The sequence below is a fragment of the Bombus bifarius genome, unplaced genomic scaffold (assembly GCF_011952205.1).
Source record: "Bombus bifarius isolate JDL3187 unplaced genomic scaffold, Bbif_JDL3187 scf7180000008169, whole genome shotgun sequence".
In the NCBI taxonomy this organism is placed as follows: Eukaryota; Metazoa; Arthropoda; class Insecta; order Hymenoptera; family Apidae; genus Bombus; species Bombus bifarius.
Genome location: NW_022884490.1, coordinates 621,904 through 647,621, shown reverse-complemented (window position 1 = coordinate 647,621; position 25,718 = coordinate 621,904). Strand labels below are relative to the sequence as shown.

Here is a 25,718-nt window from a genome sequence, read left to right as displayed (position 1 = left end):
AAGACAATGGAATGAATACTCCTGCGAAAATGTGATTTTCTCGATGCTTTGCAACTGTCAGAAACCTTTTCTATCTTTTATATTTTTTAATCAAGTGCGATAACTGACTGTTAGGTTTGACAAACGTTATATTCGTGGGTATTAAATAATATATCTGATCGAATAAAGGCTACAAAGTGGGAGATAATATATATAAAAGTAAAGATATGAAATAAATGAAAAAATTTAGAAAATGATGCCTGACTGCAGATTTCTATTTAAAAATCTATCAAAGGGAAGAAAACGATAGTCTTAATCAGGTATCATTGGCTAATTGAATGTAATAATAATATACACAGGGGAACTCGAATTACGAAAAATGAAACCTGGCGGGTTCGTCGCATTAACCTTGCGATGCATCTTCCATTCGGCCAACGCGTCCTTTGTTCTCTTGGATGAATCTTTTTGATGAAGAAATTTCAAATAAAGACAAGGAAGACGATTGTCTGATGATTACGAGATAAAAAGTGGAGAAATATTTTACTCAAATCATGGATCCAAAATTTATCTAATCGAATAGAAAATAGAAAGTAGTAGAATAGTTTTTGAAAGTGTTAAAATTCTGAAAACTTTCCAACAAAACTAATATGAATCCAACAGGTTTTTATTTTCAGCGATATGGGTTCAACGATTGAGCAGTACCCCATTATATGATTTCTGCGTATACTCAACATACACAAGTTTGGCTGTATATTATTATTATGTCATCCGACAATATATAATGCGTTGAACCACATTGAACGATAAGATTTCCAATAAAAAAATTGTCAATTTTTTAAAATATATCGCCATCGAAATTAATCGCCAAATATATTCCAAATATCAGTTTTCTAACTGGTCTGGAAGTGGATGAAATTTTGCTTACAAAATTTCACCAACCAGATAGAGAAACAGACAAGTAAGCTAGATAAAAACGACTAAAAATCAATGTCATCAATTTTATCAATCAATTTAAAAATCATTTCACAGAAAAATGTATATAATATTATAGGTATTAATGTTAAATAATCTTATAGGTATTAAAGATGTTAATAAGTATATTCCTTTTAAGAACAAAATCAAAATTTTGATGTTATATGTACTTAAAATTTATTGTTAGGACCATTTTATTATTTCAATGGATAGTGCGCCTAGTGCAATAAATAAATACATATATACATACATACATACAATATCATTTTATTATTTCAAATTAATTAAACTTGTTAACATGATCTTCTTATCTAACTAAGATATTACATTTAAATAAATTATTGTTCTTTTATATATAGAATTAATTTAAACAATAAATTAAATATCCAAATAACTTATCATATCAGGACTGTCATTAATAGTCATTAGTTTTTCTGGTAGTATATATATCTACATATATATATGTGCTATTCATATAAATAAATAAATTAAAAGGATGTCATAATAACATTGTCAATGAATGCAATCAAATGTTCGTTAAACTAAATCCAATCTAGACAAATTAAAATATTAAATATAGAAAATTTAATGAATTGTAGTCCTATGTAAAAAATAGATACAGGAAAAGTACTCTGTTTATTGTTTAACAATAACCTTTATTTTTCAATCATTGATAAAAGCTTCATGTATAAAACAGATCTTCCATACGATCGTAATATCTTTAAGGTACACTCAGTCTCCAAAGTCTACTATCATATTCTTTCCAACTGAGAGTTACATTTCTTACACACATTCATGTTAGAAAATAGTCAAAAACATGAACTTTATGTCACTTTTATAAAGAATATCAAGAATTTAAAAATATTTCAAACTTGAATCAATTAAAAATCACGCTATAATCCTGGTACAATGAAGCAGTTCTTAAATTCTTTACACGAGCTACTACTATTAAGTTGAATAAACTTAAACTTTATCAAACAGTGATATTTTAAGAACATGATATCAAAAGACAAAATTCGTGATCTTCGTTATGCGTTCTTATTATGCGTACACATACTACTGAGTATTCATTCATTTACAATTATGAAAACATGTTTCATAAAAGGAATTACATTAATTGTCCTATCCATTGTGTTAACAAGCCTGTGCTAATGTTTTCATCTATTAAGAATATCCGTACAGCTTTCTATGGCACAATCTAAAATATAAAGTCAATGGATGATTTTAATATCACAATAAACTCATCTAGAAAATTAAACAAATAATTTTGAATAAGTTTACAATCATATAATATGGCGCTGCATTGTGCCTAAGCATCTTAAATTAAAATTATAATCTATCTTTTTCTTTCTACTAAAGAGGAGCTTAAACATGGTCTTCCTTTAAAAAAAGATTAAATCTAAATATATATATATATAATATTGAGTTGCAAACTGTACCTGCATTTCTAATTGAAAATTCTATAATTTATGCATTTTTTACAAATTTCATATAAAACATAAAATTATTATTATATATATTTGCACGACCTATATTTGGAATAAATTCATAATTAATAGTTTAAGAATTGCATCTCCTAAAAAATTTTTAAACTCATGCAACGTATATTAAACAATTCTTCTTTACCAAATAATTTTGTAAATTAAGATTATAATTACTTATGCATTAATTATTTCAGTCCACTATACAAAGTATTATAAAAACAAATTAAATAAATTCTTTGTACTTCTATATCCTATACCTTATAAAATAAGGAAACTCTAAAATAAATCATTCATAGTTATATAAACGTAAAAGCATAAAAATAGAATGGTGAACAGTTGCCCACAACTTCTTAAAAATAGATTCAACTCTAAGTTCAAGCCTAGTTTACTTATTTATGTTTGATTTTACTATATACCTATCTAAATTAATAAAAAAATATAAATTTTACGTATATAAAATGTGATATATACGTTCCAATAATTTGTCTTTTATAACTTTAATGAAATACTACATATTCTGTATTTACATTAAAAGTATAGTTAGATCATCGCTTCATGAAAATTTTAATATTATCTGATCTACCATTTTTTATCAGTTTACAACCCAATATTTTTATCAGCATCAGTATATAGAATACTATCTTTGGTTAGCTCATCTATATATGTTTTAATTGTAATAATGCTCTTTAAAAAAGATAGTATTACTTTCTAAAAATTAATTTGTAACACGAAACTAATATTTTTGTAAGTTTAAAAATGTTTGATACGTTCGTTTTGTTGCTTACATAATCCTGTAATGACAAATTGAAAATATTGCAGTATTTTGATGGTGTAAACAAGCTGATTAATCAAACATATTATCTTGTCATTAATATCATCCAAAATGTTACATGACACCTTCATTGTACACAGTGCACATTGAAAAATATTCAGTCTATTTTCACACATCACTTGAGAAAGAGTCATTCATTGTCAAGTTAGCTGAAGAATTTCTACTATCAGCTGAATTCATTGCAATATAACGTCTTCTAAGTATTTCTTGTAAATCATTGCATGGACTGTTGTCACGCTTTATACGAAGTGGTCGTCCTCCAGGTGATCTAAGAAAATATACACCAATAATATACACCATTCATTTATAAACCAATACAATTTATAACTGTATTAACAAATAATTATAAATGTAAAACATAATTTACCTAGAAATTGGCTTTAATTTAATGCTGTCAATGTCCTTCAATACGTCTGTCATAGATGTTTGAGAAGCAAATGGGCCTCTTTTGCGATCTTCAACTTTATGATCTTGTAAACTTGCTCTTCTTGCAATATGAGGAGTTGGTGGTGGTAGTGGTGGTGGTGGTGGAGGTGGGGGTGGTTGATTTGACTCTATTATATTTTCACTATCCATTTCATTTGTTAAAGAACCAGTAGATGTATCTGCACAAAACTTTAGTTAAAATAGGTTTGAAACATAAATAATGAAAAAGATATTATATATATACATACGCCTAGATTGTTTATTACTTTTAACTATTGCTGAAACTTGTTCCCTAAGTTCCTGAAGCTCCTGTTCCAGAGCAAGTAATCGAACTTCAGATCCAAAACTAATAGGCTCCAATAAATCTGGCCTGACATTAGACATTCTAATATTGAAACATTATCAAATTAATCTGTTGAATTAGTGGAAAAAAGAAATTCAATAAATGTATATAGAAACCTTGCAGGACCATATCCATTTGTATCTGCATAATTATTACTAGTTTCTTCGTTAATCATAGAACTTGTCATTGAATGTAAAGGTGTAACACTGACATATATTTTTGGTGGGGGTTTCAAAGGTAACATTGAACCAATTCTACGAACAATGCTCCTTCTTTTTCCATAATATTTTGGTGGTTCATTTATCTAAAACAAATATTAAAATTTTGTTTATTTAGAAGTAGATAAAATTGTTAATGAATGAAAAAGTATAACTAAATTTCTTTTAAATATCAATTTAAAATAAGAATGCATTTCATATAAATTTGTTAAATATTATCAGTTAATGAATTGCATGGTTAGTAACACATGGTAATCATATACATACTCGCTTTCTATACAACAAAAAATAATTTCTTACCTTCGACATTATTTTTCGTTTTTCTACAAATTTTTTATTTTGCTATCCAACTATTGAAATGAAATACTAATGTATACCGAACATTTAATAGAGTATATCAGGGCCATCCAAAATTCGAAATTAAAATAGCTTTCTTACCACCGACGCAAGGCCAACATCTGACGACAGGTTGTCGTAACTCGAAAGCGCAAACTCCAATGAAAAGCGGCTTTAAGTAAAACAATTGCAGTGCAATTACAGTTTTTATAGCAAAATTCACTACAATCCTTGTTTATTCTTCTTTGTATCTGTAATTGCAATCATAAAATATTCTTTGTATATACCAATATTAATTACAAATTAGTAATTTCTTAGAATATGATATTGCTGTCCATACACTTAATATTGTGTTTCATTTATTTTTATTATTTTCCAAAATTATAATATTTATTCGTAATAATAATTATAGATAAAGGAATGAAAAATTCCTTATACAATTTATAATAAATAATTATTATTTATAATACTAATTAAATAAAATAATTTGTAAAATATCGATAGTAATTAATAACCAGGAATTTTTAATATCAACGGTTGAAGTTATGATACTGTTACTGTTACAATAAATTATTATTTTCAAATAAATTAAATACTTTACAAAAATCTTCATGTTTTTCTAATTCTAATATCATATTCATGAACAAAATTTAAAAATTTCATGGATTAAAATATTAAATGAATGAAATTAATAATTTAATTTAAGAAATATTTACATGAAAAATATGTACTTCCAATATCCAATCATTTAAGGAAAATTCTTTGTAACAGTAATTTTATTTGTATTTGTTAATATCACGTTCTATTTCTGTACCAAAAACTTTTAACACATTTGTATCATATACATATGTTTGCTCCTCTTTTTCCCATATGATAAACAACAAACAAATCATGTATATGTGTATATAAATATAAATATATATATATACATACATCAGTTTGTATATATATACACATACACACACACAATCGATCTATGCAAAATAGTAGCTAGTTTAATATACAATAAACTTTGTAATGTCCATTTTGGCATTCATCATACAAACTTTATACGGTAATTGCAGAACACAGATACTTATTATATACTTATTTATATAATATTTACATTTACAATCAAAGTCACATTCTACAGGATTGACCCAGTATAATTTAGGATATATGTGTATATCCCAAATTGATTTGATTTAAAACATATGTATTTCTTGTGCATTCTATATGGCACATAATAAATCCAAATTTTTATATTATAGCTTTAAAATTATTTTACAGAATATGCAATATAATTTGTAAACATGTTACAAATAGAAAACAGAGTATACATACATATATAGTTTTAAGGAAATTAAGATGCTACAAATTTCTAATCACTATTTGATCTATTACCACTTCCATTGTTATTAACTTTTCTATATGACATGTATATACATTGTTATTTATACAATTTTATGTACATATAAGGCATAGATTAATAAATAAATTTAAATGAACAAAAATTTTTGTATTGCAATTGTTTCAATAATATTGTTATAGAAAAAAATGGATAGTTTCAAAGAATGATATCAGTAAGTTTTATATTTACCAACTTCTTTCCTTAACAAAATATAACATGTATGTACTTTAAGAAAGTCAATGTAGTACTACTGTATTTAAGAAAAAGATTTACTTTTATAATCTTAATTAGAAATTATTTGTTAACCATTACTTCTTATATTCTTATTTAGAATACGAGTTAAAATTACACTGTAAACAAATAGTGTAATATATATTATTTGTCAAAATATTCATTTACATTGTTACTCATGGCACATATTTTAAGCACAAAAACATGAGAAAACAAACCTGCAATTACAATAATGAAAATTATAATCCTTTACCTATGGAAAAAAACAATATACCATCATTGTACTGTCGTAGTGCACAAGAAATATGCTATGTTTAAATGGTATATATAAAATTTACATTCATTAGAACCTTAACAGAATATTCTGTCACAACCTCATTAGGATAAATGGTTTGCGCAGACTGTTTATCTGTATCATACAGTTTCTCTTTTTCTTATAATTTCACTAAGTTATTTCAAATAAAAAATGAAATGAAATCAAATTTTTTCATAAGCACCAGTTTAACAGACTTTAAGTATTGTTCTGATATAATCTGGTCATCATATCACTTTTTCATTAGATAACTAATTCTTTCTTAAAATGGATTTCATATAAAAACATTAAAGCTCACTGCATACATGTTCAAATTTTGTGCAAAAATATCAAATGTAGTATGAATGGGATTGCCAGGCTTGTTGGAGTGAGAAATTTGTTCACAGTGTCTTTTAATATATATATTCGATCTTGAAACCTAAAAGTTTTCATTATAATTCATCGTCGATATGTTTACTTTTGTGTTTTTGTACATCGACTTTCTTACTTTTAACTTCGTTTGTATATTTTTGACTATGTTGCAATTTATTTTCATCTACAGAATTATAATTTGAATTGGAAGTTTCTAGTTCTTGTTGAATATCAATGGACTTTGTATTCCCTTCTTCTTTGGATATTTGAGTTTTACATTCTTTAGGCAGTTTAGAAGGTATACTTTTATAATTATTTAATTGTGGATCAACCACTTCTTTTTCAATCTTTTGTAATACTTCACTATTATCTTTTCCTATTGTTTTAATATTCTGAGAACTTGTTTGTGCATCCGTTACTTGAAAATCATTGTCAGTAAGTAAAGATTCTTTGTGTGCTTGTTTGTCAGCACTATTATTATTAGTAACTGTTTCTTTAAAGTCGATATTATTTGATTGTACATTTTCTAAAGAATTTGTAATTTTAATAAAATCTACCAAAGAATCTATATTTTTTGTAAAGTCTTCAATTTTATTTTTTATAAATTCAATTTGATATTTTATTCTATTTTTTAATGTATCAGCTTTACTTTGATTTTGAGAGGAAACATTCAAAACTACTTTATTTGAATTAACTGCTTCTTTACTTGTATTATCTGCTATGTCTCTTGAAACATCAATATGTTCTTGCAATTTTCGAATACTATCTTGTTCTGAATTTTTCACAGCTTTTTCTATTTCTGTTAATATAAAATGTTCAAAGTCTTCAAATTTTCCTACTTTGACATCTTCATTTCTTTTAGATATTTTAGAAATATCATTAGATTTCATTTCTGACTTACTACTTTCATTGTTATCCATCATAAATTCTGTGATCACGGAATCTTGCTCCTTAGGTTTTTTTAATAGATCCAATTTTTCAAAATTTTTCAGATCTTTCTGCCAATTATCAATTATCGTATCATAATAAGAATTTTTATCTATCATCGACTTTTCTAAACTTTCTTGCGCTCCATCAGCTAATATTTCACGATATTTTTTATGCACGGCTTTATTAACACGATCTAACAAGCCAAGATGCTCTCTGATAATTTCATCTTCCATGTCAAAAATACCTGGTAACAACTGTCTCAGAAACTTAAAAATACCAGCTTGCGCGATATTAAGTTCGAAAATCTTGAACAATTGTTCAGTATTTGGACTCCCAGATCGCATTGTCTGCAATATTGTTGTAACCTTTTTCATATTTAAAACCATAATATCCATTTTTGTTAACAAATATTGTTTCAACAATTTTTGTTTGATAAAATCCATTAATTGGTCCATTTTCATAATGGACGGATTTGGTACAACTACAGCTAATTCTTTTAAGAACCACGCAACTTTATCTCGCAAAGATACTTTTAATATAGTACCATCCCCACCTCGTGACTTTACTATCCAATTGTAATAACTTTCTAATATAAAACTTCTGATTTGTAAGCCTGCTTTCTGTTTTACATCCAAATACATATGGTTAACAAAAACTTCTTTCAATTGTCGCCATTGTTTCTCTATTAACGTGTTATCCTCCGATTCTTTCCTAAGTGAAACAGATATGTACGACGAACTGATTCTTACTTCTCCGCCAAGAGAATCTTTGATTATTTCAGCACGTAGATCGTAAAAATAGATTATGTCCTTTTCTTCTCCTTCGTGTCTAAGCTCAGGAACCAGATCCAAATTTGTCCCACTGCTTGGAGATGTCTGTTGTAAAAAAATATCTCTCGAAGTTTAGTTTCATTTTACAATTGCATAGAATAAATGAAAAATATGATTTTAGAAAATTATATATATAACGACTAATGATCCGAAATACAAATTGCTACGAATGCACTCCTAAATTATTGCATAATAAAATAAAAAAGGTAATAAGAACATAAGAAAAATATAATATATATAGTAAATATAGATATCAAACAATTTAATATCTTAAAAAGTATAAAAACTCAAATAACAATTTTCATTACATAATGTTAAGCGCAAGTAAAAAATATCTGTATATCAATATAAATATCGCAAACAATAAGAAAATATTTTTCTAAATAATTAAATATGGGTTTTTATGACTAATTTGAGAATAATGAATATTTTCATCTTATATATAGATATTATATATATATTACATTATATTGTATTATATTATATTATATTATATTATATATATTATATTATATTATATATATATTATATATATTATATTATATTATATATATATTATATATTATATTATATTATATTATATATATTATATATTATATTATATATAATATATTATATATTATATATTATATATTATATTATATTATATTATATTATATTATATTATATTATATTATATTATATTATATTATATTATATTATATATATTATATATTATATATATATATATTATATATTATATATTATATATTATATATTATATATTATATATTATATATTATATATTATATATTATATATTATATATTATATATTATATATTATATATTATATATTATATATTATATATTATATATTATATATTATATATTATATATTATATATATATTATATATATATACATATAAACACACACATAATATAACATATTCGTAATACGAATGGGAGACCCTCTCTATAGTAAAATAATCATGAAAGTATATATAACCAATAACTTAATACCGCTTCATGTGAATAAAAATCCAAAGGAGAACATACTCAATGATAATAACTGCAAAACACCAAGAAATACAGACCTGTGGTGTCATTTGTCGTGTAAGAAAAGATTTTAACGATCCCTTTAACCGTTCGAACATTGATAAATCGGTGGGTGCTTTCAGTTGTGCATCTTCTTTTGAAAAGAAATTGCCTAGTAGAAACAAAGCAGGTCACATATTTGAAACAATAATAGCAAGAAGCATATAATAGGACAAAAGAGTTACAATATCCTACCAAGAGTAACTGTAAGATCACCGTTTGCCACGGCAATTGCTTTTAATAGCTCAGAAGCCTCCATGCTAAACAAAAATACAACGGGAATAGTTACGTCGTCCACTTCTTTTCCATCTCCTGACATTGCAAATATAGGCGAAGTTGCAGCACTAGAACCATCTACATTATCCAACACTATTCCAGCAACAGCACCTGCTTGTTGAATTCGTCTTGCCTGCAATAATATTGAAATAATTAAATAAAAATTGTTTCAAAATACATTCACAATATGGATGGAATTTGTTTACCTTTTCTATAAACATACAGTTACCCCGACCCATTATTGCTATCTTGCCTGCAAGTTTATCTGCATTATGAAGATCGGTGCATGCAGCAGATGGAAATGTAAAAACAACTTTCCCGGTTACTTTATTTAAACCCTGTAATTCTAATCCAAATTGCGCTGGTCCAGCTAACAGAGTAATTATTTGAGGTGGATTCGTGTTTGGTTTTACAAATGTGACAGCTTGCGGTTTAGCTTCAGTTTGTTGGGATTGCATTTTACTTATTTCAACCATTTCTTGCATAAATAATAAACCTTCTTCAGAATCCTGCGGTGTTTTTGCCTATAAAATAAATATAAATACTTTTACTTTGTAAATTAGTAAGATTATAATAAGTAAAATGTTTAAGTATTGATAAAATATTGATAAATACAAAGAAACTTTGCTTTACATTAGAAAATGTATGCAACAGTTGAACACGTCCATCTGCCAAAGTTAAAGCCGTTATTCCCATATCACTCAACAGCCTTAAATGTTCCCAATTATTTGCCTACAATAGAAGATAATAAGTTTTAGTGAGTATTTAATACTTCTGTTTAATACAAGTGTACCTTTACCTGAAATTGTGCAGCGCTTAATCTTCTTTTTAATGCATGCCTTGGATACACGTCTTCAACCATGTTTCTCAAAGGCTGTCTTACTGATGCAGGAAATAGGTGCAGACTATTAGGGCAAGTACGGTCCATTTCATCCACATGTACGATATCTCGCTCAAAATCTTGCTTCATTTTATAAATTATAGACATTAGTTATACTTTAACCTAATATTTTCATGTTATTACATAATTTTTATTTTTTGCAGTTTAACCATTTATACTTACCGAAGAAATATTAGTTCTTATAGAAGCAAGTGTTAATGGCAATAGATGTCCCTCGGTTGTAAAAATAAATTCATCCAAATCTAAAAGTAGTTCGCCTGGCTCCGCGAATAACAGAAATAAGTATTTAAAAGTTTCTGATAATACAAAGCTATCCATTGTATCATCATGCTTATTAGTTCTAACATCTGATACAGCTGCATAACCACATGGTACTCTGGCATAAGTTTGCAGACTTTTGAGTACCTTACGGCCAACTCCTAAATAATAATGATCGCCAGTAGCACGATACAGGAAGTACGTTGATTCTAAAAATTCTGGCCTTAACGGATGATGCCCCCAGTGTACCTAATTATAAATTAAGAAACATATGTATCAATATTAAATTACAGTTTATTTATTCACACAAAAAGATAATAGATGTATTAATAACCTGAAAGTCAGTAGTAAATGCTTCTGGTATAAAATTATGTCTCTGCATAACTTGATATAACATTTCATGCGTTTCTACAGCTGGTTTGATATCACCTTTTAGCACCTATAACAGTAAAATAAAAACAGTAAAAACAGTAAAAGTCAAACATTTATAGACATAAAAACCAAAAAGATAAAAGGCTACCTGCAAACCAGGCCAAAAGGCCAATAAAGCATCCATAAAATTTTTCGAGTTCGTATTTGGCCTGTGCATATGTACATCCAATAACATTGGTCCTTGGCTTACATACTTCATTACTGCTTGATAATGTTTATTGAACCGTCCAAGATATTTTTCATCACCTATATTATGAACAAAAATTTAATTATATTACAATATATTTCATAGTAAGTTATAAAACTACAAATAATGTAACAACAATTACCCAATAAAATGTATGCTTTAAGGCAATACTCATAGTAGGAATCTATACCTGCTCCTACACCAGAATCTCTTCTTACCCAATCACCAGAATGTACATTTAACACAGACCCCATTAAATCAGTACCACGATGACGCATTCTCCATAAAACATCCATCGCTTTTTGCGCTTTTTCCTATTACATGTAATATTACTATTATAGATAAAATTTTCTTACCACTTTTATAAAATATTACAAAACATCATACTTCAAAAATTGGTTCTCCTGTTAACCTTGACAATGCTGCCATTTCTAAAATCATACTACCTGCACAAGCAGTACATGTTTCTCGTGATACTTCCAAAGGTACACCTTTCATACCATACTTTAAATTTATCTAAAAAAGATTGTTTTAATAAGTATTTTTTGAAGAATACCCTTTTATATATAATTACAATTAATTAAAGTATTATTACTCTGCCATATGGTATCCCTGTAGTTGTATTAAATGCAGGTAAAAATCTATATCCTAAATCTTTGGCCAAATTTAGAAGTTCACCTCTATACCATGGCATTATATCAGCTCTTTGTTGTAAATATTCTGCTAGTATGTGACCACTCAGAAGACCACTGTTAAATAAATTATTTTAGAAAGTATTAATTATTGAACAAATAAATATCTATATAATCTGTGGCAATATAAACAGCTGTTAAACATCGTACCCCAGCATTCTAATATTAGTTTCAAATAGAGAAACAATAACATCAGTGTCAAAGCTAACATCTCTGACAACAAGTTTAACTGCATGTTCAAATTCCTCTAAATCTCCTAATACCTAATACATATTAAATGGATAAAAATTAATTTAATATACATTTTGTTAAATATATCATTTTAATATAAGAAATATATGTAAACATTTTCTTACCACCAAAGTATCTAAGGTATCAACCAATGTAAGCGAAAAACTGAAAATAGTATGCAAAAACGGATATATAGTCTTTTAATAAATATTTTGATAATAAATATTACAATTAATACTAAAATACTAATACTACTTGTTGATATTAAAATATAGTAAATCGCCTTTATTTAAAATATAATCTATAAAAACAAGTTATTTTCCAAATTTTTATTTTGCTCTAATATAAGAAATAAATTTTTGTTCTTACTTTCCCAATGTAGAATCTATATCACCTCTGTTTGGTTCTGATCCTCTGTATCTTCCTTTACAACTTAATGGCATTAATTCATCAGCAGGATATGCATTATCCTTGAACACATATTTATAAATAAATAAATTATAAACTAAGTATATAAATTACAAAACACTAACTTTACCTGTTTTAATAATTTCTTAAAATATAACTTATACATCTAATTTACAAACATTAAACAATTATATATATACAAAGCCTGACAATACATTTTACATTTACTATTTTACCAACTTTATATTTTATACATTTTATTAAAGTTTTGAGATATTCATTTTATTTATTTTTTTACTAAGAATTTATAAAACTATGTAAAACAAACTTTTTTGTATAAACTTTACCATATAAGCATTATATGCATGACAAAACATATCCCTTGCTTCTTCCCTATAAGTAAATATAAAAAGTTATTATTTTTGTATGGATGTTATTACTTTTATATGTTCATACAAACTTTAATGCTTCCCGTTCTTCTTTACTCATATATTCCAATGGGTCATCTTCAGATGCAACTAACAATGCTTGTATGCTGCATCCAAACATTAGTAATCCCCAAATAAGTAAATCACAAGCCATTTTCCTTTGCATTACAAAATATACTCCTTTTGATGTCAAGATTTTGTATTTGTAATAGCACACATTGTTTTTTATTATATTTTGTAATTTATTTTGTCAGAGTATCATTATTGCATGATAACAAAATAATGTGCTCTAGTGCAAATTGTATATGCACCAATCTAACACGTTTGTTACTGATAACTTTATCTTCCTGTCTTCTGTAGCATTTTTTGGTAATTATCATACAAGCACCAGAAATTTAATAAAAATACATATTATCACTAATAAAAAAGAAATTTACACTATTTAATTATTAACATTTATTAAACGTAGTTTTAAATATATGTAGAAGAATTAGCAATTGAAAAGTTAAAATAAATGTGTATTACTACTTGTTTTAGGTTATACAAGTTCTTGATTATTTTTGAAGCAGGTTGGTGATGTGTCAAAATATGACTGGCAAATAGTAGCAGAAATATGTAGGTTTAAATACGATACAAAAAGAGATAAATGGGCAAGAATAACAGCTGATTGCGTATTTTCATCAAGGCCAGGTGATGTGGCTACTGTCAGTTTGATGTTCAAACGATTTTCCACCTTGGACTATGATATATACGTGTAGGTTACACACCATATGTTTCGTAATTTATCGTACGAATTGTGACTAATAAAATTTTTCTAGAATTAATTTGATATAATTATTCTGTAAGCTGTGTTTTAAAAAATCTCAACAAAATGTAGTAGATTATTCATAAACAAGATAATAGCATTTTTTCTGAAAAGCTAACCTCCTAAAGTAAAGTGCAATTGAATAGGAGAAATCACGTGACTGTCACTCAATTTATCATAATAAATGTTAAATTTAAATTCTTATAATCTATTTTTATAGCGTGGAAAATTAATCCAATAATTTTCATTTTACCCATATTTTCTTGCTTTAGATATCATAACGAGAACAATTATAAAATTATTATTTTCGTAATAGAATATAGTCGTATTGAACTGTATCTTGAGATTAGAGTATGCATAAGTCGGTAAAAGCCGGCATCAAGAGTAACGTGCAAGGAACTTTTAACACAAAACCTTGACAACAAAATCATAATTTTTTCAAATTATTTCAATTAATAAAACGATCGGATAATATTCTTAAAAAATGAAACTTTTAACACATAATATGTTAACTTCAAAATGCTTGAAAGGTGTAACTGTTGGATATCCCCTTGGGATTGTTGTAAGTTTTACATCTATATACAATTTTAAGGTTAATTTAAATAAACCAATTAAAACATTTTATAATAACGTAATTTGCATTAGTAAGGAAGGACTTTTTACATAAACTTTCAGGCGAAAGGTATTAAAGTGTCAGAAGTAGATTTTAATCCAGAATTTATTGCAAGAATAATTCCAAAACTTGATTGGGCTACACTTTGGAAAGCTGCAGAAAGTGTAAGTTATTACTCTTTTAAATAAAACTGCTAAAGATCTTTAATATACAAAATAGTATTAGTACTTATGTCTATATTTCTTATTATATTGAATATCATATCAAACACATAGGAACTTGTGCTATATAGTTTGCTTTTAATAGTTAGTATAATTTTAAAAATAAAGCTTTTAATATACCAAAAAAAAATGTTGGTTTACTCACTAAAAATTTAAAACAAGAACTCATAAACTTTTAGTAAAATATTTTTATTATTTGTTTTATGTACAAGTAATAAAGATACAAATTTGATAGCATATATATGTTAATAATAATATACTCTAATTATTAATGCAGATAGGACATGTTGGAGAATTACCACAGACTTTGATTCAAGATTTTGAAACAAATGAGGAATTTTTAAAAATGGTTCATCATATATTATTGGAAGTTGAAGTCATTAATGGAGACCTACTATGTCCAGAATCTGGCAGAAAATTCCCTATTAACGATGGTATACCAAATATGCTCTTAAACGAAGATGAAGTTTAATGATTGATATTGCAGTAATCAAATTAGACGCCATCTGTATCTTTTCTTTTTACAAGTACTAGACATTTATATGTTGTACATAAAATGTTTTATTCTTTTTTATAACATATATAATTTGATTTGATATCTTTGTTATTATAATTAGTATAAAATGATGTAATATAAAATCACTAATTAACTATATAAAAGTTATAGTAAATTAAATAAATATGTAAAATTAATCCTATTACTCTATTTTAACATCTTGTTTAATAATTTCATGTTATACGTCAATATCTAATAGTTTATAGAATAAGATATATATATGTTATATATATATGTTATCTATATATATATCATTATCATATGGGTATAAAGAATGAAATATTATAAACTGATAAAATATCTCCCTCTCTTTATTAAATAAATTATTACATAAGAAGACTGATTATGAATATCTTTATTGTACAGATATGTGTAAATACAATGAAATACAACTTTGCATTATTGCAATATTCAGTATACATCTGTATATAATATGATGTTTATATTGCTAGTTATGGGTTGTTTTTTAATTCTGTTTCAAGTGTATTAATCATTTAGTTTAAAGTACTTAGGACAAAATCCTTAAAGCTAAACATGATTTTTGGCATTATTATAGTGACTATATTAAACACAAAATAATTCTGAAAATACCTAGATATATAGCTTTTTTATGTATTCACATTGCATAAAATCTGTTAAAAATAGTTTTGTTTCTGCAAATAAAATAACATGTATATGAGAAAAATCGCGTGGAACTTGAAATCTTAATCGAGAAATAGGGCAACTCCATTAATACATAACATTATTGTTGGCATACAATGAATATCTTATGTTAGTGAATATCTTATGTTATTAATATAACAAAAACTCATACCAGATTAACAAATCTCATATGATAAAATACATATGATACAAATCTCATATAATAAATATTATTTTAATGCTAGTATAACTTTGCTAATCTATTGCACACAACCCTCTATAACATCTAATTCATGAAAATGAATGAAAAATTATTTATTTTATGTTAGCTCATAAGGAAATATCTTGCAAAACGAATCTTTTGGATGGAAGAGTTGATAGAAACAAATTTGGCATTTTACATTATTAACTAATAGTTACTCCACAGCAATACATCTCACACACAACTCCAAATCACTATATATTTTACACAGAATACCTAATTGCGTTTGAGAGAATGAGTTTCATGTTGAAATTTTGAATTAGAGTAATTAGCTAATCGAAGAATTTATTTATTCCAGTTAATGTTACTTTCTGCATATGTGGCAATACTCAAAATATAGTCAAAATAGATTATTTTATCCCTCCTAGTTTCTTCTCAAGTTAAAAAGCTATAAAAATAGCTCTCAACTAATGTTTCAGCCACAGCCCATCTGTTATTAATTTTTATTCACATATTAGATTTTCTCAAAGGCAGGATTATTTTGAATTAAGCTATGAAAATACTTCTGTACATTCATTTAACTATAGCATATATAAAGCTTTTTTTCTTGTTTAGTTTATCATTAGAAACCCTTTTTTGGTTATAGCCTATATCATATTAATCATATGTAATAATGACCTTGAAATTTGCATCATGGATATGCCGTTTGTATTTCACATCTATCGTATATAGTAATACGATTCAAAACATACATAGTATACAAAATTAATAATTTTCCAAATATTTTTCATATAATTAATTTCTTTATATCTTACATTTACTCCAAATACTTTCTAATACTGAATATGTTGTAGATTTATGATTTTCTAATAATCTAATTGTAAAAATTAATAATCTTAAGGATTTCAATATTGAAATGTAAATTATAAAGATTTCTGAATTACAGTTTACATCTGTCTGTCTAAAGAACTTTAATAGTTTCTTTTACTTTTTGTGTATAACTTTAATAGGATGTGCATAATTTGCAAAACATGTCTATATTAAAAAATTAAGTAAGGACATTAAAGTTGTCCACAAATACTTTAAAATATTTGTAAGCTAAATTATTATAAAGAAAAACTACCAATATACAAACTACATTACAAAATATTTTTTAAATTTACATTTAATTTTTAAATATTTTAACATTCCATTTTTTTAAATCAAGGCAATTGTTTACATCAAATTTAGAAAACAAATGTACTATATCCTAATTGAAATAATATTATCATGGAATTAAGTACTATTGCTATTACAAGTATTTATTTAGTACGTTGCATATAAGTTAATAGTATTAAAAACTTTGTTTTTATTTGCAAAAAAATTGATTTCAATTACTTTGTGTTCAATACAATGTTCAAATAATTTAAAATATTCCAAATTTTTTAAATTATCTGCAAACATCTAGAGACTTGGTCATATTTATATATATTAAAAATGACAAGATATGTCATAAATGGAAGCATTACGATTTTCCAAAATTGATAATGCATGCTAATGATGATGTATTTTTTAAATCACTTAAAATATGTATATCTAAGTAAATTTGAACACTCCTTTACATATACTTTCATGAATATGCACAATGAGTTACAAAGGTCTACATACACCTATTGAATTATGACACTAAAACACACTTTGTCACAAAATTATTTATACTTACATATCAATACAAAATAATATGTATAAACTTTAAATAATATGTATTTCTAAAATGAATTAAAAACATTAAAACATTTAACTTATAAGAATTTTGAAATAAATTTACATCAAAGTTTACAAAACTTTTAATTTTATCAATGCCAAGCAGATAACAGATCATTATTGATGCTTACAGAGAGAAGGGGGGGGGGGCTATAAGACATTAATAATATATAATAACATACATATATATATATATAACTTTTGAAACGTTGAATTTTATATTTTTTGCTTCCTTTTCCTTAATCCAAGTAAAGGTGAATAAATTATATTACATTGTAACAATATGTATCTTAATGTGTCAAAAGAACTCATAGAACTAATTATTTTTACTATAATATTTTATATTTAAGGAATGTATGTAGACTTTTGTAATTGACTGTATCTCGTTTGCTATCTTATAGACAAACAATTAAAATTTATTTTTGATGTAAAATTAATATTCTATAGTGAACATATAAAATATTAACTTGTAATAAAGTAACTAAATATTTATATTAATATAACTTCAATACGAACATATAACAAATGACTTTGAATTTAGCAATATAGAATTAACAATAATTGTTTATTTGAATTAATGGTACTAAAATTGGAAGCTTTTATTCAATATATACGAAATTAAGAAATGGATATTTCGAATAATTAACGTTCAATTGATTTATAACTATAAATTTGTATAATTTATATGAAGATATTGAATAAAAAGCAGTTTAAATAAAACAGTATGTAACCAGAAGTATGAAACCGGAATTTTCCTATAGATGGCCCTAGCTGATAATGTAGTTAGACTAAACTGCGTCTTTGATGCCAAAAGTCTTTGTTGACATCTCACAAACATTTTCGACTCAGAACAATACAAATTTCATACAACAGCATAGTTTGTAATAGCGTTGAACATGTCAAATTTTGTGCCTGGAAACTACGATTTGCGGACAGCATTGATTTTCTGTTACCATTTGAAGAAAACTGCTGCAGAATCGCATCAAATGCTTGTCGAAGCTTACGGTGAGCATGCTCTTGGTAAATCACAGTGCTTTGAGTGGTTTAAAAAATTCAGAAGTGGCAATTTTGACGTGAGGAACGAAGAACGTGGAAGACCACCGAAAAAGTTTCAAGACAGCGAATTGCAAGCATTGTTGGATGAAGATGACACTCAAACGCAACAACAACTCGCTGATCAATTAAACGTGACACGAGAAGCCGTCTCCATGCGTTTGAAAGCCATGGGAAAGATTCAGAAGGTGGAAAAATGGGTTCTACATGAACTGAATGAAAGACAGCAGGAAAACCGAAAAACCATTTGTGAAATGCTGCTCGCCAGATACAAAAGAAAGTCATTTCTCCACCGAATTGTGACTGGCGATAAAAAGTGGATATATTTTGAGAATCTTAAGCGTGAAAGATCATGGGTAGCTCCAGGCGAACCACCGACATCGACTACAAGACCAAATCGCTATGGACAGAAGACAATGCTCTGTGTTTGGTGGGATCAGAAGGGTGTGATCTATTATGAGCTGTTAAAACCTGGCGAAACCATTAATACTGAGCGCTACCGACAACAAATGATCGATTTGAATCAAGCTTTGCGTGAGAAACGACCAGAATATCAAAAAAGGCAACACAAAGTAATTTTGCTTCATGATAATGCACCATCACATACAGCAAAACCGGTCAAGGAAACGATTGAAGCGTTCAGTTGGGAAATACTTCCGCACGCGGCTTACTCACCAGACTTGGCTCCGTCCGATTACTATTTATTTGCAACGATGGAATACGCACTTTCTGACCAGCACTTCACTTCTTACGAAAATGTACGAAAATGGCTCGATGACTGGTTTGCCTCAAAAGAGCAACAGTTTTTTTGGCGTGGCATCCACCAATTGCCAGACAGGTGGGAAAAATGTATAGCTAGCGATGGGCAATACTTCGAATAAAATATTTTTAATCATTTTCATACAATAAACGTGTTTCCTATACAAAAATTCCGGTTTCATATTTACATACCTGGTACTTTCAACTTAGCAAACATAAAAATTAACAAAGAGACAGTTACACATATTTCATTTACCACGACTTTCTGTATTCGAAATATTTCTTTGAGAATATATAGAACCTTGAGTTAATTCTCTCAATGCACCTTTTCTTAATTCTGAATTAGGTCCTTTGGCAACACACCGATTTCCAAAAAGCAAAGTAGCATCATGTCCATTAGCTATTGTTTTGTTATATAACTCTTTACTTAAAAAACTCGGATCTGGTCCTGACCATGGTGCATAATCAGGTCTAAAAAAATTGTAATAATAATTCTATTTATTTTTTATTTCAATCATACATATCTATAGCAAAAATATTAATTTATCGAAATAAAAATGTTTAACTTACAAAAGTAAGTCATTATTAGCTCCTTTTGGTAAATCAGGGTTTGGTCCAACTGGTTTTGTCAAATATGGAGATTTATATTCATTATCCTCTGTGGTACTAGTTCCTCGAGAAACTCTAAAAATATTATTAGTTATTATATTCTTTATTTTTTTTTTCTAAATATGAAAAATATTATGAACATGAAAAGATATGATAAAATTTTTTTGTACTTTGGTATTTCTATTTTATTTTTTGAACGTTTAGATTTTTCCGAATTTGCATCCTTAACTATTTTCTTAATTGGAGAAGCAGTTAATTTTACAGCTTCAGTTACTGGTGGACTGTCTTTCCTTTCGTCACTTCTACTGCTGCAAATGTTACATATACTTAATAAGATGTTATATTTTCATAAAATACGATAGATTTACATATAAAACAATTGGAACACTATATTTATTTATAAAAAGTTTCTTAAAACTCTACTATACATGTAAGTAAAAAATATTAATTTTTCAATTTACTACTATTTAGATATGTTGTGTTACCTTGGACTGCTTGATGTACACAAGGGTCTTGTAGCTTCTTCTGTAACCATGATATCTAATATGTGTATTGCTCTCTCTTCATCATAATCAACACTATCCATAGCAAGCATTATTACTCTTTCTGGTACTGATTTATATTTCTCCATCAATCGCGTTTTCACTAATAAGTTATATTTCAAAAATTCAAATATTGCTATTAATATTTTAAGGAATAATGTTAAATATACCTACTTTTATTTTTCTCTTCTAAACTTTTCATACGCGGTGGCGGAGTAGGTACAGTTTGTTCATTGTTTATCTGTGAAGATAAAATATAAATTAGTTCCTAAAATGACAATGTCAACTAAACCTACAAATAAATGTAATATATATTACCTGTTCCTCCTCTTTTCTTCTTAAAGATTTAGGAGCTGTAGGATTTCGTTTTTCATAGCCCAGATCGATTAATTTTTCAGAAGCTTTTTGAACATTGTTGTCACTTTGTTCCAAAATATCAAGCAACATGGTTTCTTCTACTTTTGGGAATACATTTTTCAGGTACCTGTACATATAGTATTTTGGTATATAACATTTACTGCAATTGTTTTACAATGTACAGAATATAAATATAGACAGTCTACAATACAGGACTGAATTGTGCAAATGATAATTGATTTATAAATCAGACATAGATATGATGCAAATAATTATTAAAACAAATTACATATTAAAATAACATTATTTTTAATGATTAGTAACTAAAATTTACATAAAACAGTAGTAACAATAATTATTTTGGTATGCACATGTGATTGATAATTTGACATTATACAATATACAATGTTATTACAAATGTATTAATATCGGCAAATTGATTTTAAAAATAGTAAAATGACATATTTTGAATAAGTATAGATATAAACAAATATAGATATTTAAAATTACAGTACACATGCACATACTGTCATGCTTAAACCACATTTTTATTGAATAAATGAGTTTCTTATTGCATGCATAATATATTGGTATTCTCTTTTTCCGATTTTGTTGATAATACATAAGAATGATATTGTACATTCCTAGGAAACTCATTTACTACTATAAAGATTTGGATTACAACAGGCAAACAATATATGAAAGAAAAACAAATTTTATGATCGCTATTAAAAACTAAAGCAAAGAATACATTGATGATATAAAACTAAAACCAACCTATCTATGATTTGTGTAAAGTTTACACTATCCAACATGTGGTGTACTGTAAACCAGGAAGAAACTGAAATGAAAAATGAATTCCAAATGACAATACTACGTATAAAAAAAGACCAAATACAAATTATAAAAATAAAAAATTAAACATAGAAAGGAAACGATTAAAAAATAAAAAAAGAATTACTGGTCTTTTGATATCATTCTTTGGAAACTACTTAATACAAATTTATCTACTACACAAGATGTAAATTCTTACAACATATTGCTATAATTACTTTATAAAAAAATTTCGCATTCTCACATTGATTGATTGCTATATTATTGCTTATAAAATTATAACAAATTTTAACACATTGCAGATGAACAAATTTTTAATTTCTGATCATACAATGTATAGAATGAAATATATAGATTTACTTATAAATAAAAGATCTTTGAGAAAGATTATATAAATAGTCTGCAATGTGTACTGACACATGCTATTACTACACAGCACTGTATGGTCATATACATAAAATATATCAGATATTCAAAATAAATCAATATTTATAGTATCCTATCTTGTTATCTGATATATTTCTTTGCAACTATCACAAGATACAATATCAACATCTAGCATCCATATCTGGTGAAATTTATATAAGTATGGGAAAAACCTAAGTTTTATTTTGGGGGAGTTAGGGGCTGGCCGAGCCCCACGAGGTGGACTCAATGTTAGAGCTGCATGTATAGCATGTGGTGGTAATCGCCATCTTGGTATTGCATAGTTTGAATGCACTCCCACAGGTGTGCATGGTCCTGGCGCACAAAGAGGATTCTTTTCCACTTGTAAAGCGCTGACAACCAAAGCTGCTCTGTTATGGTATCTGAAAGATATCAGCTACCACCTTAGCACTATAATTAATACAGTGCTAACAAAACTCATTGAAAAGAAACTAATATATAATTAGAAAAAATGTAACTAAATATGCATGAAAGCATAATTTTATGTGTGTATGTTAATATGGTTTGGGTTTAAAGACATAGAAATTTACATTAATATAAGTAAAAGATTAATCAACATTTTTGTTAATAATAATATATGGTAACATGAATAAAGATCTAAATGTACATACGCATACTGAATTCTAAAACTTACTTTTTCAAAAGAAGTCGAATATGAGTATCAGAAACTGTGGGAAACATAGCATTGATTTTAGCAACTTGTAATTCAGAATCCGAGTTCTGTGTTAAGTATGTTTCCATATTCTTTACTGGAGTTGGAGATCCCAACGTCATATCCCCAAGCCTGTTTGTCATTGCACTAACTGATTTCAGTGATAATGGAGTTTTCAGATCCTATATAAATTACTTTCGTTAGATATTGTTAGATGCATTAGTTTCATATTTAATATTAGAAAAATATGTTTAATAAACAGATACATAATAAAGTTATAAAATTACTTAATATAAAAATTTCGTATATATATACATATAAAGTAATGTTCTTTACAATTTATCTATCCACATAATTATTTTTCTACGATGAAAACTTATTAATAAAAATTTAATTGTATCTTCAATTCAATATCAAAGTATCATATAACATACACAATGTACATGTACAATTATAAGTTACCTACCTGTAAACTAGGAGGTAAAAATGCAAGTTGTGGATTATGATAAGGAGACAGTGTTGGATAAATTTGCGGAGCTCTGTGAGCTCCAGCATAACCTAAATGTCCACCACCTCCATTTCCTCCAGTCTATTATTTTGTTGTACGTGTTATATTTTATCCAAATGCAGCATGTGCATATGACAAAAACACATATATTGGAAGTGCAATTATGATCATTTTAATACATGCATAAGTGCAATTTTAAAACACCCAAGTATTTCTTCAGATATAAGAATGAATATATTTATTGTATGATCATTAGGCTGTAGTTTATGGAAAATTTAAAAGTATAAAAATGTACATAATACATATAATATGCAAAAATGTATTATAATAATAATCAATAAGTAAAATTAATCTCTACTTATTATTTATACATCATTAGTTATGTTCACAAAAATATGAATTTTCACACATATTTGTGGTCTACTGATGATCCAATAAATTTTACAGTTTTAACATACAGCAGAAATTATCTACTGACCTGCATAGGTATATCTTGGGAAGTAATAGTTGTAGCAGAACTCAGTGCCATTGAATTTTGTGATTGTATATACTGAGAATACTGCCAATATCTTACTCTTGGATCTTCCCATGTTGTTGTACGGTTAAAATGATTTATAAAATATCTGAAAAATGTTTTAAATTAATTTGTATAATAACTAATAAGTTATTTATTGCACATTTATCACGTAAGATTTGATTGTAACCATGTATAATATTTGATATATCATATATTGCAAGTAAACGAAAAAGATCATTTAATAAAAATAATCATATTCATTAATATTTTCTTTACTAGTTTGTATACATTAAAAAATCGAATAATCAGTAAATCGTGATTGCGTAATATTAGCTTTTTGCAACAAATAAATACTCCCACTCAGATTTATTTCTTCTAACATTAGATAACGAAACAATCGAAGATTTTCTAAAAAATTTACATACGGACGACCACTTCGAATGTCATATCTGCATTCCCAACCGGGTGGCAATTGACTCCTGTCACTTTCTTCAGCCATCTTTGCGTATTTTGATAACTCGAAGTAAGTTCTTCCGGAACTAATGTTACGTACTCACTATTACGATTAATTAAATTTAGTTATATGAAAACACAATTCAATCGTAACTAATCTGATCTCAATTTAAATTGCTATATTTATTAATTCCTAAATATAAAAATTTAAAGTATTATTAATTATTACATTTATTATATATTAAAAAACTACTGAACATTCACCAATAACAAAAATCTATGTAATTTACATATGATATACAACACATAAAGGTAAAGTTACATATCGTTAATGATATTTAACAATATGTGAATTTAATAAAAATTAAATATTTGCAATGTAATTAAGTTGAAATATTTTCTCTTGTTCTGAAATTTAAAATTGTCTGATATTTTTATTAAATACAATCATATATGTACATATTTTATTTAAATAGACATACATATAGTGAGATATTTAATACAAAAAAAATTCTAATTTTTCACTTAAATATTTATTTTATTACATTTTGTTTAATTTTTACAGCTCTTTTTTCTTGAAACATTATTTATCTTATGAGACACTATATTTCAAGAACAATAATTTATGTAATAAATAGTATCTTTAAATGTAGTATTTAAATAATACTAAACTATTATTGC

At 26.5% G+C, this 25,718-nt stretch overlaps 4 protein-coding genes across 9 annotated transcripts; 1 reads left to right on the top strand and 3 right to left on the bottom strand.

The window, feature by feature from the left end:
• Positions 1 to 3,279: 3,279 nt before the first annotated feature.
• Positions 3,280 to 4,836, bottom strand: LOC117209303 (mitochondrial fission regulator 2-like). 3 transcript variants are annotated; one of them, XM_033451146.1, is made up of 5 exons: positions 4,555 to 4,836; positions 4,153 to 4,340; positions 3,942 to 4,063; positions 3,635 to 3,872; positions 3,280 to 3,535 (listed from the first exon to the last, which is right to left on the bottom strand). In XM_033451146.1, exons 1-5 carry the CDS (start codon positions 4,561 to 4,563, stop codon positions 3,376 to 3,378), a joined length of 717 nt encoding a protein of 238 aa, XP_033307037.1. In that variant the 5' UTR covers positions 4,564 to 4,836; the 3' UTR covers positions 3,280 to 3,375. The 3 variants fall into 3 exon arrangements, with proteins under 3 accessions (XP_033307037.1, XP_033307038.1, XP_033307036.1); XM_033451147.1 differs by having other exon boundaries at positions 3,942 to 4,078; positions 4,693 to 4,831; XM_033451145.1 differs by having other exon boundaries at positions 3,942 to 4,078; positions 4,555 to 4,828.
• Positions 4,837 to 5,348: 512 nt separating this feature from the next.
• LOC117209280 (ER degradation-enhancing alpha-mannosidase-like protein 3) lies at positions 5,349 to 13,726 on the bottom strand. Of its 2 annotated transcripts, none has more exons than XM_033451100.1 (17): positions 13,557 to 13,726; positions 13,444 to 13,489; positions 13,058 to 13,158; positions 12,814 to 12,853; positions 12,608 to 12,720; positions 12,361 to 12,514; positions 12,153 to 12,281; positions 11,908 to 12,079; positions 11,667 to 11,824; positions 11,481 to 11,585; positions 11,051 to 11,395; positions 10,787 to 10,951; positions 10,603 to 10,719; positions 10,194 to 10,511; positions 9,907 to 10,120; positions 9,711 to 9,823; positions 5,349 to 8,680 (listed from the first exon to the last, which is right to left on the bottom strand). In XM_033451100.1, exons 1-17 carry the CDS (start codon positions 13,688 to 13,690, stop codon positions 6,956 to 6,958), a joined length of 4,149 nt encoding a protein of 1,382 aa, XP_033306991.1. In that variant the 5' UTR covers positions 13,691 to 13,726; the 3' UTR covers positions 5,349 to 6,955. The 2 variants fall into 2 exon arrangements, with proteins under 2 accessions (XP_033306991.1, XP_033306992.1); XM_033451101.1 differs by having other exon boundaries at positions 10,621 to 10,719.
• A 411-nt stretch (positions 13,727 to 14,137) lies between these two features.
• Positions 14,138 to 15,856, top strand: LOC117209281 (multifunctional methyltransferase subunit TRM112-like protein). The gene is made up of 4 exons (XM_033451102.1): positions 14,138 to 14,278; positions 14,602 to 14,891; positions 15,005 to 15,106; positions 15,441 to 15,856. Exons 2-4 carry the CDS (start codon positions 14,814 to 14,816, stop codon positions 15,633 to 15,635), a joined length of 375 nt encoding a protein of 124 aa, XP_033306993.1. The 5' UTR covers positions 14,138 to 14,278; positions 14,602 to 14,813; the 3' UTR covers positions 15,636 to 15,856.
• A 4,320-nt stretch (positions 15,857 to 20,176) lies between these two features.
• LOC117209284 lies at positions 20,177 to 25,158 on the bottom strand. Of its 3 annotated transcripts, XM_033451107.1 has the most exons (11): positions 25,010 to 25,157; positions 24,546 to 24,690; positions 24,026 to 24,148; positions 23,542 to 23,741; positions 23,060 to 23,269; positions 21,588 to 21,753; positions 21,444 to 21,510; positions 21,213 to 21,372; positions 20,898 to 21,035; positions 20,689 to 20,802; positions 20,177 to 20,589 (listed from the first exon to the last, which is right to left on the bottom strand). In XM_033451107.1, exons 1-11 carry the CDS (start codon positions 25,081 to 25,083, stop codon positions 20,367 to 20,369), a joined length of 1,620 nt encoding a protein of 539 aa, XP_033306998.1. In that variant the 5' UTR covers positions 25,084 to 25,157; the 3' UTR covers positions 20,177 to 20,366. The 3 variants fall into 3 exon arrangements, with proteins under 3 accessions (XP_033306998.1, XP_033307000.1, XP_033306999.1); XM_033451109.1 differs by lacking the exon at positions 23,060 to 23,269 and having other exon boundaries at positions 25,010 to 25,158; XM_033451108.1 differs by lacking the exon at positions 24,026 to 24,148.
• Between the last annotated feature and the right edge of the window lie 560 nt (positions 25,159 to 25,718).

Bases quoted from the DNA above. Each gene is read 5' to 3' on its own strand.
- LOC117209303 (XM_033451145.1), bottom strand. The intron at 3,873-3,941 runs GTATGTATATAT...AGTTTTGTGCAG, and splicing joins AAGTAATAAACAATCTAGGC to ATACATCTACTGGTTCTTTA. The intron at 3,536-3,634 runs GTAAATTATGTT...ATATTTTCTTAG, and splicing joins AAATTAAAGCCAATTTCTAG to ATCACCTGGAGGACGACCAC.
- LOC117209280 (XM_033451100.1), bottom strand. From the start codon at position 13,690: ATGCAAAGGAAAATGGCTTGTGATTTACTTATTTGGGGATTACTAATG. The intron at 12,515-12,607 runs GTACGATGTTTA...TTTATTTAACAG, and splicing joins ACTAATATTAGAATGCTGGG to TGGTCTTCTGAGTGGTCACA. The intron at 10,512-10,602 runs GTATTTATCAAT...TTTATTTTATAG, and splicing joins ATGTAAAGCAAAGTTTCTTT to GCAAAAACACCGCAGGATTC.
- LOC117209281 (XM_033451102.1), top strand. From the start codon at position 14,814: ATGAAACTTTTAACACATAATATGTTAACTTCAAAATGCTTGAAAGGT. The intron at 14,892-15,004 runs GTAAGTTTTACA...ATAAACTTTCAG, and splicing joins GATATCCCCTTGGGATTGTT to GCGAAAGGTATTAAAGTGTC. The intron at 15,107-15,440 runs GTAAGTTATTAC...TTATTAATGCAG, and splicing joins TTTGGAAAGCTGCAGAAAGT to ATAGGACATGTTGGAGAATT.
- LOC117209284 (XM_033451107.1), bottom strand. From the start codon at position 25,083: ATGGCTGAAGAAAGTGACAGGAGTCAATTGCCACCCGGTTGGGAATGC. The intron at 20,803-20,897 runs GTACAAAAAAAT...TAATATTTTTAG, and splicing joins AATAAAATAGAAATACCAAA to AGTTTCTCGAGGAACTAGTA. The intron at 20,590-20,688 runs GTAAGTTAAACA...CAATTTTTTTAG, and splicing joins GCTAATAATGACTTACTTTT to ACCTGATTATGCACCATGGT.